This window comes from Staurois parvus, unplaced genomic scaffold (genome assembly GCF_062004578.1).
Source record: "Staurois parvus isolate SC_StPar_1 unplaced genomic scaffold, SC_StPar_1.0 ptg001572l, whole genome shotgun sequence".
In the NCBI taxonomy this organism is placed as follows: Eukaryota; Metazoa; Chordata; class Amphibia; order Anura; family Ranidae; genus Staurois; species Staurois parvus.
The window spans coordinates 194,358-209,263 of NW_028319368.1; the positions used below are offsets into that span (position 1 = coordinate 194,358).

At 47.1% G+C, this 14,906-nt stretch overlaps 1 protein-coding gene across 1 annotated transcript in view; it reads left to right on the forward strand.

Moving 5' to 3' along the window:
- Nucleotides 1–14,906, forward strand: part of LOC149435240 (uncharacterized) — a 95,202-nt gene that overhangs the window by 67,354 nt on the left and 12,942 nt on the right. Inside the window, 2 exon segments of the mRNA XM_089662872.1 lie at nucleotides 5,731–5,861; nucleotides 5,863–6,067. Coding sequence (XP_089518998.1) covers nucleotides 5,731–5,861; nucleotides 5,863–6,067 — 336 coding nt within the window.

Sequence of the window (14,906 nt, forward strand, 5' to 3'; positions counted from 1 at the left end):
CTTTTATATTTGAGAAAAAAAAAAGTGTTTCGTATTTGCGCACTACAGTTAACATAAATTATCACAGAGCTAGTCTCCCCCCACCATCCCCCAGTTCCTGCTTGTCACCCCCCACCCCCCCCAGCATCCCCTCACTCTGCTGCTGCCAGCAATCTTCCCTCCCCTGCCTGTGGTTGAGGAAGGTCTGTGCTGCAGCAAGACCCCCACGGACCCCCCTCCTTCTCTCACCAGTCTTCTTCACTGCAAACCAGCTATGGACCGCCCAGCCCTCTCTCTTCTCCAGGCTCTCCATGACTAAATACCTGGGTTAACCCCGTGCTGCCCAGATCTCTGCCTGTGTGGATTTAACCCTCCGTGTCCTGCTCCCTGCATCCAGTGAGTGAATTAATCCCGTGCTGCCCGGATCTCCGCCTGTGTGGATTTAACCCTCCGTGTCCTGCTCCCTGCATCCAGTGAGTGGATTAACCCCGTGCTGCCCGGATCGTTGCCTGTGTGGATTTAACCCCCGTGTCCTGCTCCCTGCATCCAGTGAGTGGATTAACCCCGTGCTGCCCGTATCTCTGCCTGTGTGGATTTAACCCTCTGTGTCCTTCTCCCTGTATCCAGTGAGTGGATGAACCCCGTGCTGCCCAGATCTCTGCCTGTGTGGATTTAACCCCCGTGTCCTGCTCCCTGCATCCAGTGAGTGGATTAACCCCGTGCTGCCCGTATCTCTGACTGTGTGGATTTAACCCTCCGTGTCCTTCTCCCTGTATCCAGTGAGTGGATTAACCCCGTGCTGCCCTTGATCGCTGCCTGTGTGGATTTAACCCCCGTGTCCTGCTCCCTGCATCCAGTGAGTGGATTAACCCCGTGCTGCCCGGATCTCCGCCTGTGTGGTTTTAACCCTCCGTGTCCCGCTCCCTGCATCCAGTGAGTGGATTAACCCCGTGCTGCCCGGATCTCCGCCTGTGTGGATTTAACCCTCCGTGTACTGCTCCCTGCATCCAGTGAGTGGATTAACGCCGTGCTGCCTGGATCTCCGCCTGTGTGGTTTTAACCCTCCGTGTCCTGCTCCCTGCATCCAGTGAGTAGATTAACCCCATGCTGCCCTGATCTCCGCCTGTGTGGATTTAACCCTCCGTGTCCCGCTCCCTGCATTCAGTGAGTGGATTAAGCCCGTGCTGCCCGGATCCCTTCCTGTGCTGGACTTAGGCCAATTAGAACGCTGCAGGTGCAGCAGCTGATTGATAAATATAAAACCATTTCCATACAGATTCACTGACCATATGAACACAAACAAACAAATGGCTATTCCTTCAAAAATAACAAAAAGTAGGAATCTACAACAAAGTTTGTTATAATCTTTGCAGTGTACAGAGATCACCCCGAAGGGGAATGTGTTTTTCTCAACAGAAGTGGAGTTACTCTTTAAACAATTTCATATAACAAAAGAAGAAAGAGTCACTCAAAACTAGGGCTGCTGCCGACAAGATCGTGCAGCGGCATGACGTCAGCACATAGACTCTGTCCGACAGCTTGTAGCAAGCGGTGATAGCAGCTGCCACTAAATAGTGAATATACACTTGTTATACCAAATCGTGAATAGTTAGGCGCTTGCCCAATAAACTATGTGACAAATAATAACAGCAATGCTCTCACAACAACATAAAGTGACTTAAAGTCCCAAATAAAATATATTGAATAAAGATAGTGAATATCAGTCCCATAGGAAAGTATCCCATAAATCAAAGAAATGTTCTTTTCCACCGCGTGTGTGCAATAGATGAATTCCCCACTCACCAGAAATTGTTGACCTTTGTTAAGGTGGTCAAATAACATTCTCGTGGAATGGGCCTCCTGGTTTCCTAATTAGGAATGGGGATCCAAGGAACAAAGAATATTGACCCCCAGACGGGCGGTCACATAGCTGTGGGTAAACGGATAGATTCCCAATCCTAGGCTCTCTTCAAGATATATCTCCAATTGCCCTTAGGATGGCTAATGCTCCAAATAGCTCAAATAAAACGAAAAGATTAAAATGCTCTAAGTGTAGTATTTAATAAGAACCAAGGTTCAAATAAACGAATTGACAATGAACTCACATGTATAGGTGCCCAAATACCGGCACCAGCCTGTGCAGCCTGTGTAATTCATGAATCGCACTGAACATAGCTATCGTAATCTCCAAGCCTCACTACCAGTGGGCCGGACGTGACGTCATAGGGACCCGGATGTGGCAGGGATCACGCTTCCGTCTCTTCATGGATTGGGAATCTATCGATTATCTGTTTGCCCACAGATATGTGACCACCCACCTGGGGGTCAATATCCTTTGTTCCTTGGATCACCATTCCTAATTAGGACACCAGGAGGCCCATTCCACGAGAGCCTGCAGCTGGATATCTACACATTGCATGACCATAGAGAATTATTTGACCACCTTAACAGGGATCAACAATTTCCGGTGAGTGAGGAATTCATCTGTTGCACACACGTGGTAGAAGAGAAAATTTCTTTGATTTATGGGATATTTTCCTATGGGACTGTGTAACGGAACCGACCCGCTTGAGTACTTCCGTTAGAATACCGCTTCCCCGTCTGAACACCGACCACAGACACCACAGCTGACCATACAAGACTAGATGACACCAGTCGTGAAGTAAACCAGGAGGTAGACTAGTTTGTTTGAACACAGATACAAGATATATACACTCAGGAGACAATCCCCCCTCCCTGCATAATGACACAGGGCGGGGCAATCTACATTTAGTAACAAGAGACACACAGGTATTCAAACTACACACCAGCAGACAGTCCCATGAGGAGGGAGGACTGCTGGAGACACCCCCCCACTAAGCCAATACACATAAACACATACATCCCATAATAGTTTACTCCAAAACTAGACAAACAATAGAACAATGGGATGCAGCCACATGACATTAAACAATCAACAACCCCCGCCCCAATATTAGGACAGATCACCCTGTACCCCTAACAGGCACAGAGAGACTTACACCTAAGAGGGATATGGGGAGCTGAGACAGGGGTCTCCCCACTTCACTAAAGTGAGCTGTATTCCATGGGCCCCCCACCCAAAGTGACTCAGATCACAGACTGATATTCACCTCTTCTGGAGATGGATCATTCCACCAGAGGTATTGGTGCCTCAGGGTTGTCCATCTTCATTCCTCAGTGGCTCTGGTCTGCAAGGCCACAGCTTGGACTTCAGTTCACACCTTTATGAGAATTTGCCAGGTGGACATAACAGTTGCTTGGGACACTTCATTGATCACATTGTATTGCAGGCTGCTATAAAGGGTTTTTGTTTTGGGACCGTTAGTGGTTGCTGTGTTCTCCTCCCCTCATGAGCATTGCCATAGGACATCCCTATGAGTAAGGATTAATAGGGCTGCTCTGTGTCCGATGATGTCAAGATAAAAACTGGATTTTGTACTTACCCGTAAAATCTATTTCTTGAAGTACATTACGGGACACCGACATCCCTCCCCCTCTATTTTGGGGTATATGGCTTGCTACAAAATGTAGGTCCTACCTGTATGGGAGGGGGTTTATAGGAGAGGACTTCCTGTCTTTTTTGTCCAATCACCTATAAGTGGTGCATAACCCTATGAATGAAGCATATAGCATAATAAAGATTAATATGGCTGCTCTGCGTCCCATGATATACTCCAAGATATACTCCATGATATACTCCATGATATACTCCATGATATACTCCAAGATATACTCCATGATATACTCCATGATATACTCCATGATATACTCCATGATATACTCCATGATATACTCCATGATATACTCCAAGATATACTCCAAGATATACTCCATGATATACTCCATGATATACTCCATGATATACTCCATGATATACTCCATGATATACTCCATGATTTACTCCATGATATACTCCATGATATACTCCATGATATACTCCAAGATATACTCCATGATATACTCCATGATATACTCCATGATATACTCCAAGATATACTCCATGATATACTCCATGATATACTCCATGATATACTCCAAGATATACTCCATGATATACTCCATGATATACTCCATGATATACTCCATGATATACTCCAAGATATACTCCATGATATACTCCATGATATACTCCATGATATACTCCATGATATACTCCAAGATATACTCCATGATATACTCCATGATATACTCCATGATATACTCCATGATATACTCCATGATATACTCCATGATATACTCCATGATATACTTCATGATATACTCCATGATATACTCCATGATATACTCCATGATATACTCCATGATATACTCCATGATATACTCCATGATATACTCCAAGGAACGGACTTTGCACGTAAGTATACAAACCCAGTTTTTAACGTGTCCAAAAAAATGGGAAAATGTCTCTGGCACTGAAAAGGTTAATCCAGGATTGGGTGATATGTGTCAGTGTGACCCCCATTCTTTGTCCCCGGTGTGATCAAGAGAGACTCTTGAAGTGGATGTCTTGGATAGTGTTGGATTTTTTTTAAAAATGAATTACCACCTTCAATTACCACCTCTATGCCGACGACACACAAATTTACCTCTCCACCCCCACCTCACCCCCTCACTCTCCACGCACATCGCCCACCTCCTAAACGACATATCAGACTGGATGTCGCTGCACTTCCTCAAACTTAACCTGTCCAAAACCGAGCTCCTGTTCTCCCCCCCCCCCCCGCGCCCCCCCCCCCATCCTCTCCATCACTACTAACAACGCCACCATCACTCCCACCCCACTTGCCAAGGTCCTGGGTGTCACCCTGGACTCACACCTCTCCTTCCTACCCCACATCCAACTGCTATCAAGATCATGTAGGCTCCTCCTCCGCAACATCTCCAAGATACGTACGTTCCTAACCCCAGACACCACCAAACAACTCGTACACTCCCTCATCATCTCACGCCTGGACTACTGCAACTCCCTCCTCACCGGCCTACCCAAACGAACGCTATCCCCACTCCAGTCAATCCTGAACTCAGCGGCGAGACTCATCCACCTCACTAACCGCTCCACATCCGCCACCCCCTCTGCCAATCACTTCACTGGCTCCCGATTGCCCAACGCATCAAATTCAAACGGCTAACCCTGACCTACAAAGCCATCCACAACGCCGCCCCTAACTACATAACCGACCTGATACCCAAATACTACCCTACCTGTGCCCTTCGCTCCTCTCAGGACCTCCTACTCTCTAGCTCCCTGATCTCCTGCTCCCACACCCGATTGCAGGATTTCTCCAGGACCTCCCCCATCCTCTGGAATTCTCTACCCCCAATCCATCAGACTGTCACCCACCCTCATCACCTTCAGGCGCACCCTGAAAACCCATCTCTTCAGGGAGGCCTAACCCACCCTCACCTAAAAACCGATCTCCTCCACTCCTCCCACCACCTCATTCCCCACAGCCACTTCCTCCTGTACCACTTTCCCCTCCCTCCTAGATTGTAAGCTCCAAGGAGCAGGGCCCTTGAACCCCTTGTGTATTGTACTGTTTCTGTCTTGTCTCATGTCCAGTCCCTTGCTATTGTACAGCGCTGAGTAAACCCTTTGGCGCTATATAAATACTGTATAATAATAATAATGAGTCTCAAGGGACTCCTGATGGTTGTGCATCAATGTGTGTTATATGTGGGGGGAGGGGAGCGTACATTTGGACCTGACTGAGGTCTGTATTCTCTCCGTAGGAAATGTCCTGGGTGTTCAGGAGGAAATATTCACCCGGCCTGGATCTGACCTTCTCCTCCCCATCAGAATCCATCTCACCCTCAACCATACAGATAGACAGAGGTGTGACTGGATTGTATGGTACCATCCTGGGATCACCTGGACACTCGGGAGACACAATAGGTAAACACGAGGATTGTGAGCCGTCTGGAAATTACCGCAATACAAGGATATTAGAGAATGGAAGTCTGATCATATACAATGTGAGTCTGGAGGATGATAGGATATACAGTGTGGATATATACAACTCTACAAGACATGGTATACAGACAAATTATTACACCATCCATATAGAAGGTAAGTCCCATCCAATCCCCACCTCCAGTCCTGGCAGTGTCCTCCCCGCTCCGTGTCTTTATATCCATACATGATATAGTACAGGGGCGGACTGACCATTTGGAAACTCGGGCAATGCCCGAGGGCCCGGGGGAAGTAGGGGGCCCCATGAAATGCCCCTGGTACCTTTTTCATAGGTTTTTTTTGTTTGGGCAAGGACACAGGGGCCCCATGATCCCCTATTGCCCGGAGGCCCCATGAGTTATCAGTCCGCCCCTGATATAGTAGAAGATCTGAGAGAGACGTACAGTATGTACAATGTCCTCTGCTTACTGCCCCATCCTCACCATTCCCTGTGGATTCAGATCTGCAGTGCTCAGCCCTCCTGAAGATGCTGTGACCTGAACTGTGCTGGGCCTTCTGCTTGGAGTCCCCACATGTTAGATCTGACCATTGATGGCCGTGTGACAGATCCCCAATACACACACTGATGATGCAGCAATCTGGAGACCTCAGATGGGGTTTTCAGTGACTCTAGTTGGGGCTTCGGCACTCAGGCTGACCTCTGACCTGGACAGAGCTCCCTCTCTGCTGTAAGTTGGAGTTCAGTTTACTGGAATGGAGCCGATTCATCAACGTTGGAAGGTGGAGTTTCTGCCAACAGAAACCAATCAGGTTTCACCTCTTAGAATAAAGGTGATTTGACTTTGGAGAGCTTTCTATGGCCTTTTATTTACATGGAAGGTCCACTTTAAATGGTGACATCAGTGGAATATTTCTGGGCGATGTTCATCAGCACAGACTCTTATAGTTTCCCTTGGGAGATCATGTGACCGGGGGATTTACAGGCAGGAGATTGCAGGAGATGGGGTAGAGAGTTGTCACCCCAAAACACAAAGTGCCCAAACAAGGACCTTAATGACTGCATCAGCAGCCATTAAAATAAAAATAGACTTTCCAAGTGATATTAACATGCTAAATTGTATATGAGATTGTAATGGTTGAGTTCGCAAATAGCCAGGACTTGTGTGCTGTACAGGGTGCAGGGCTCAGGTTGCTTGTCGCACCATGCACAAGGTTCAAGAGTGCATCCCACACAGGGCGCAGGGTTCAAGAGTGTGTGTAGCATAGGGCATAGAAGTAGGTAACACACAGGGAGGTGTACAACTAAAATTTACTTTCCTGCACCAGTACAGATCTCCACCCAGATCCCCCTAGTACAGAACTCTCCCCAGATCCTTCCAGTACAGATCTCCAGCCAGATCCCCCCAATACAGAGCTCTCCCCAGAAACCCCCAATACAGAGCTCTCACCAGATCCCTCCAGTACAGAGCTCCCCAAGTTCCCTCCAGTACAGACCTCTCCCCAGATCCCCCCAATACAGAGCTCTCCCCAATATCCCTCCAGTACAGAGCTCTCCCCAGATACCTCCAGTACAGAGCTCTCCCCAGATGACTCCAGTACAGAGCTCTCCCCAGATCCCTCCAGTACAGAGCTCCCCAAGATCCTTCCAGTACAGAGCTGTCCCTAGATCCCCCCAAAACAGAGCTCTCCCCAAGATCCCCCCAGTACAGAGCTCTTCCCAGATCCCTCCAGTACAGAGCTCTCCCCAGATCCCTCCAGTACAGAGCTCTCCCAGATCCCCCCAATACAGAGCTCTCACCAGATCCCTCCAGTACAAAGCTCTCCAAGATCCCTCCAGTACAGAGCTCTCGCCAAGATCCCTCCAGTACATAGCTCTCCCCAGATCTCTCCAGTACAGAGCTCTCCCCAGACCCCCCCACTGCAGAGCTCTCCCCAGAACCTACAAGAGTAGCCAAGAGGCGAGTCCTTTTTATTTCTAAACACAACTGAGTGCAGGTGTCACGTAGCTGAGAGGAGACTGAAATGATGAGGTTGGCCTCTCTTGTATCTCCAGCCCAGGCCCCACTGAAGGTGGAACAGAGACTACCAAGAGATAGGAGGAACATGAGTGCCAGTAGATGTTGATAGGAGAACGTGCAGCAGGAGATGTGGTCCCGAGGAGATTGGTGGACCATCAGGTCAGGAACAGTAGCCATGCTCAGTAGTCCAGCCACGTTTAAAGGGGCACTCCACCTGAGCTGCAGGTCCAGGACTTGAGTGGCTTGTCAGAGATCTCAGCAGACTTAAGGCAGGAACACTCAGTGGTGCACAGAGCTTGTACAGCAGACAGGCAGGCAGAAACTTGCCCAGGACAGGAAGCCAGGCTCAGAGACAGAAACATGGTCATAGGATTATCCAGGGTCATCAACAGGCAGGCATTGAGGTATCAATCATGAGCAGAACTGAAGCCAGGAACAGAACTGAGTCAGGAACTGGCATCAAGTCAAAAGTAAAATTCAAGATCAGATCAGCAGAAAGCTGGGTCATAAACATGAACACAGGACACAGGGAACAGATGAAGACCAATCAGCACTTTAGCGAGGGCAGGAGCATTCTTAAATAGTCCATCTGGTGCAAACAAACACTGTGCATGTGCATGCAGTCCTGAGCGCATGCGTATGCCTGGTTACCATTCTTTGGAGAATGACGCACACATGCGCATTTTTGTGAGCCTGACATATCACAGGAATTCCCTGACAGCTTGAGGTCACATTTTTTAAATGCCAATACCACTGCCAGAGGTGCCAGTACCAGTGCCAAAGTGGCCAGTAGCAAGCCTGAGGAGCCAGTACCAGTGCCAGAGGGGCCATTACCAGTGCCAAAGGGGCCAGTATCATGCCAGAGGTGCCAGTACCAGTGCCAGAGGGGCCAGTACCAGTGCCAGAGGGGCCAGTACCAGTGCCAGAGGGGCCAATACCAGTGCCAGAGGGCCAGTGCCAGAGGGGCCACAATATGGTTGAAAAAAAGCTCTGACGTTAACAAACTGTGGCTGAGTTGTGTGAATTGCAGTGCTGGGGTAAATTATTTTATAAAAAATAAAAAAACAAACAAACAAACAAGTCCATCTAGTTCAACCCATAAATGTATGCAATCCTATAAACACAACCCTATACCCACGGAAGGCAAAAAAACCCCCCAACAAAGCATAACCTAATTTGCTCCTGCAGGAGGAAGAAAATCCATCCTGATCCCCCGAGAGTCAATCGGATATTCCCTGGATCAACTTTCCCTATAAATGTTATATCCAGTTATATTCTGTGTATCCAAGAAAGAATCCAGGACTTTCCTACAGCAATCCACTGAGCTGGCCACAACCACCTCTGGAGGGAGTCTATTCCACATTCTCACAGCTCTCACTGTGAAGAAACCTTTCCGTGTTTGGAGATGACATTTATTTTCCTCCAGACGTAAAGCGCGCCCCCTTGTCCTCTGTGATGACCTCAGGGGGAATAACTACACCGAGTTCACTATATGAACCACTGATGGATTTATACATGGAGATCATATCCCCCCTTATGTATTATACATGGAGATCATATCCCCCCTTATGTATTATACATGGAGATCATATCCCCCCCTTATGTATTATACATGGAGATCATATCCCCCCCTTATGTATTATACATGGAGATCATATCCCCCCCTTATGTATTATACATGGAGATCATATCCCCCCCTTATATATTATACATGGAGATCATATCCCCCCTTATGTATTATACATGGAGATCATATCCCCCCCTTATGTATTATACATGGAGATCATACCCCCCCTTATGTATTATACATGGAGATCATATCCCCCCTTATGTATTATACATGGAGATCATATCCCCCCTTATGTATTATACATGGAGATCATATCCCCCCCTTATGTATTATACATGGAGATCATACCCCCCCCTTATGCATTATACATGGAGATCATATCCCCCTTATGTATTATACATGGAGATCATATCCCCCCTTATGTATTATACATGGAGATCATACCCCCCCTTATGTATTATACATGGAGATCATATCCCCCCCCTTATGTATTATACATGGTGATCATATCCCCCCCTTATGTATTATACATGGTGATCATATCCCCCCCTTATGTATTATACATGGTGATCATATCCCCCCCTTATGTATTATACATGGAGATCATATCCCCCCTTATGTATTATACATGGAGATCATACCCCCCTTATGTATTATACATGGAGATCATATCCCCCCCCTTATGTATTATACATGGTGATCATATCCCCCCCTTATGTATTATACATGGTGATCATATCCCCCCCTTATGTATTATACATGGTGATCATATCCCCCCCTTTTGTATTATACATGGAGATCATACCCCCCCTTATGCATTATACATGGAGATCATATCCCCCTTATGTATTATACATGGAGATCATATCCCCCCTTATGTATTATACATGGAGATCATACCCCCCCTTATGTATTATACATGGAGATCATATCCCCCCCCTTATGTATTATACATGGTGATCATATCCCCCCCTTATGTATTATACATGGTGATCATATCCCCCCCTTATGTATTATACATGGAGATCATATCCCCCCTTATGTATTATACATGGTGATCATATCCCCCCTTATGTATTATACATGGAGATCATATCCCCCCCCCCCCTATGTATTATACATGGAGATCATATTCCCCCTTATGTATTATACATGGAGATCATATCCCCCCTTATGTATTATACATGGAGATCATATCCCCCCTTATGTATTATACATGGAGATCATATCCCCCCTTATGTAATATACATGGAGATCATATCCCCCCTTATGTATTATACATGGAGATCATATCCCCCCTTATGTATTATACATGGAGATCATATCCCCCCTTATGTATTATACATGGAGATCATATCCCCCTTATGTATTATACATGGAGATCATATCCCCCCCTTATGTAATATACATGGTGATCATATCCCTCCTTATGTAATATACATGGAGATCATATCCCCCCTTATGTATTATACATGGAGATCATATCCCCCTTATGTATTATACATGGAGATCATATCCCCCCCTTATGTAATATACATGGTGATCATATCCCTCCTTATGTAATATACATGGTGATCATATCCCCCCTTATGTATTATACATGGAGATCATATCCCCCTTATGTATTATACATGGAGATCATATCCCCCCTTATGTAATATACATGGAGATCATATCCCCCCTTATGTATTATACATGGAGATCATATCCCCCCTTATGTATTATACATGGAGATCATATCCCCCCTTATGTATTATACATGGAGATCATATCCCCCCCTTATGTATTATACATGGTGATCATATCCCCCCTTATGTATTATACATGGAGATCATATCCCCCCTTATGTAATATACATGGAGATCATATCCCCCCTTATGTATTATACATGGTGATCATATCCCCCTTATGTATTATACATGGAGATCATATCCCCCCTTATGTATTATACATGGAGATCATATCCCCCCTTATGTATTATACATGGAGATCATATCCCCCTTATGTATTATACATGGAGATCATATCCCCCCTTATGTAATATACATGGTGATCATATCCCTCCTTATGTATTATACATGGAGATCAAATCCCCCCTTATGTATTATACATGGAGATCATATCCCCCCTTATGTATTATACATGGAGATCATATCCCCCCCTTATGTATTATACATGGAGATCATATCCCCCCTTATGTATTATACATGGAGATCATATCCCCCCCTTATGTATTATACATGGAGATCATATCCCCCCTTATGTATTATACATGGAGATCATATCCCCCTTAATCTCCTCTTCTCAGTAGAGAATACATTCAGTTCCTCTAATCTTTCCTCATTTCTGATCTCCTCCATGCCTCGTATCAGTTTGGTTGCCCTTCTCTGTACTTTCTCCCGTTCCCCGGTATCTTGGCGCTGGGTTTATTTTTTCCTGCCTGTAAACGCTCCGGCCACTAAAAGCTCAGGAACGTCTATGTGTGTATGGACACATGGAGGGCCATTTACAAGAAGTAAAAAAAAAGTGGCTGCAAAAACGCCCTGAATGAGGTCTGGAGTAAATGTGGTGTTCAGACTAGTGTATCTGGGCAGAGGAAGATGTGGATTTGGTTTTCTCCGGATTCTGCAGTTCTGGATGGGAACATTTAATCCTGATTCCGGGTTTTGCTGGACACCTGTAACCTGGCTGAGCACATACGTGTGCGGTGTCATTATATGCTCAGGTCTGAGGACAGGGGCGGATTGACAACTCATGGGGCACCCGGGCAATAGGGGATCATGGGGTCCCTATGTTCTCGTCCACACTTAAACCACAACCAAAAAAGCCTCTGAAAGGTATCAACAGCATCCCAGGCCCTCGGGCGGTGCCCGAGTTCCCAAATGGTCAGTCCGCCTTTGTCTGAGGCTAGCCCAGACCTCTCTCTTGGAGACCGCTCCCAGTTGGGGAGACAAAAAGGTCTTATTGTGGGACCAGAGGGTCCGGCCAGGAGACAGAGGATCCCAGTTCCAGGAGTCAAGTCAGCACCTATCCGGGTGTCAAGAGAACCCCCAATCCATAGGCCAGAGGTGGGCCGTGAAGCAGGTCTCTGTGACTAAAGACTAGAGAGCCAAGTATCCAGGAGAGCCGGACTGCACAGCCCCAGAGACTGGCAAGAGGTCCTTATAAATCATTCCTGTCTGCTGTGGACTAACATTATGGACGCATCTCCTGCCAACGACCCCATGAAAGGCTGAGCCTTGATCATTCTTAGAAAACTGCAAACAGTGTCAGCATGGTCCGGATTCCGTGTCAGTATGGTCTGGTTTATGTGTCAGTATGGTCCAGATTCTGTGTCAGTATGGTCTGGATTCCGTATCAGTATGGTCTGGTTTCTGTGTCAGTATGGTCCGGATTCTGTGTCGGGATGGTCCGGATTCTGTCTCGGTATGTTCCTGGTTCTGTGTCAACATGGTCCGGATTCTGTATCGATATGGTCCGGATTCTGTGTCGATATGGTCCGGATTCCGTGTCAGTATGGTCTGGATTCCGTGTCAGTATGGTCTGGTTTCTGTGTCAGTATGGTCCGGATTCTGTGTCAATATGGTCCGGATTCTGTGTCAGTATGTTCCTGGTTCTGTGTCAACATGGTCCTGGTTCTGTGTCAGTATGGTCCTGGTTCTGTGTCAGTATGGTCCTGGTTCTGTGTCAGTATGGTCCTGGTTCTGTGTCGGCATGGTCCAGGTTCTGTGTCGGTATGGTCCGGATTCTGTGTCGGTATGGTCTGGATTCTGTGTCGGTATGGTCCGGATTCTGTGTCGGTATGTTCCTGGTTCTGTGTCGGTATGGTCCTGGTTCTGTGTCGGCATGATCCTGGTTCTGTGTCTGCATGGCCCTGGTTCTGTGTCGGCATGGTCCTGGTTCTGTGTCAGCATGGTCCAGGTTCTGTGTCGGTATGGTCCGGATTCTGTGTTGGTATGGTCTGGATTCTGTGTCGGTATGGTCCGGATTCTGTGTCAGTATGTTCCTGGTTCTGTGTCAGTATGGTCCGAATTCTGTGTCAATATGGTCCGGATTCTGTGTCAGTATGTTCCTGGTTCTGTGTCAGTATGGTCCGAATTCTGTGTCAATATGGTCCGGATTCTGTGTCAGTATGGTCCTGGTTCTGTGTCGATATGGTCCTGGTTCTGTGTCGGCATGGTCCTGGTTCTGTGTCGGCATGGTCCTGGTTCTGTGTCAGTATTGTCCTGGTTCTGTGTCAGCATGGTCCAGGTTCTGTGTCGGTATGGTCCGGATTCTGTGTCGGTATGGTCTGGATTCTGTGTTGGTATGGTCCGGATTCTGTGTCAGTATGTTCCTGGTTCTGTGTCAGTATGTTCCTGGTTCTGTGTCAGTATGGTCCGAATTCTGTGTCAATATGGTCCGGATTCTGTGTCAGTATGTTCCTGGTTCTGTGTCGGTATGGTCCTGGTTCTGTGTCGGCATGGTCCTGGTTCTGTGTCGGCATGATCCTGGTTCTGTGTCAGTATGGTCCGAATTCTGTGTCGGTATGGTCCGGATTCTGTGTCAGTATGTTCCTGGTTCTGTCAGTATGGTCCGAATTCTGTGTCAATATGGTCCTGGTTCTGTGTCGGCATGGTCCTGGTTCTGTGTCGGCATGATCCTGGTTCTGTCTCAGTATGGTCCGAATTCTGTGTCGGCATGATCCTGGTTCTGTGTCTGCATGGCCCTGGTTCTGTGTCGGCATGGTCCTGGTTCTGTGTCAGCATGGTCCAGGTTCTGTGTCGGTATGGTCCGGATTCTGTGTTGGTATGGTCTGGATTCTGTGTCGGTATGGTCCGGATTCTGTGTCAGTATGTTCCTGGTTCTGTGTCAGTATGGTCCGAATTCTGTGTCAATATGGTCCGGATTCTGTGTCAGTATGTTCCTGGTTCTGTGTCAGTATGGTCCGAATTCTGTGTCAATATGGTCCGGATTCTGTGTCAGTATGGTCCTGGTTCTGTGTCGATATGGTCCTGGTTCTGTGTCGGCATGGTCCTGGTTCTGTGTCGGCATGGTCCTGGTTCTGTGTCAGTATTGTCCTGGTTCTGTGTCAGCATGGTCCAGGTTCTGTGTTGGTATGGTCCGGATTCTGTGTCGGTATGGTCTGGATTCTGTGTTGGTATGGTCCGGATTCTGTGTCAGTATGTTCCTGGTTCTGTGTCAGTATGTTCCTGGTTCTGTGTCAGTATGGTCCGAATTCTGTGTCAATATGGTCCGGATTCTGTGTCAGTATGTTCCTGGTTCTGTGTCGGTATGGTCCTGGTTCTGTGTCGGCATGGTCCTGGTTCTGTGTCGGCATGATCCTGGTTCTGTGTCAGTATGGTCCGAATTCTGTGTCGGTATGGTCCGGATTCTGTGTCAGTATGTTCCTGGTTCTGTCAGTATG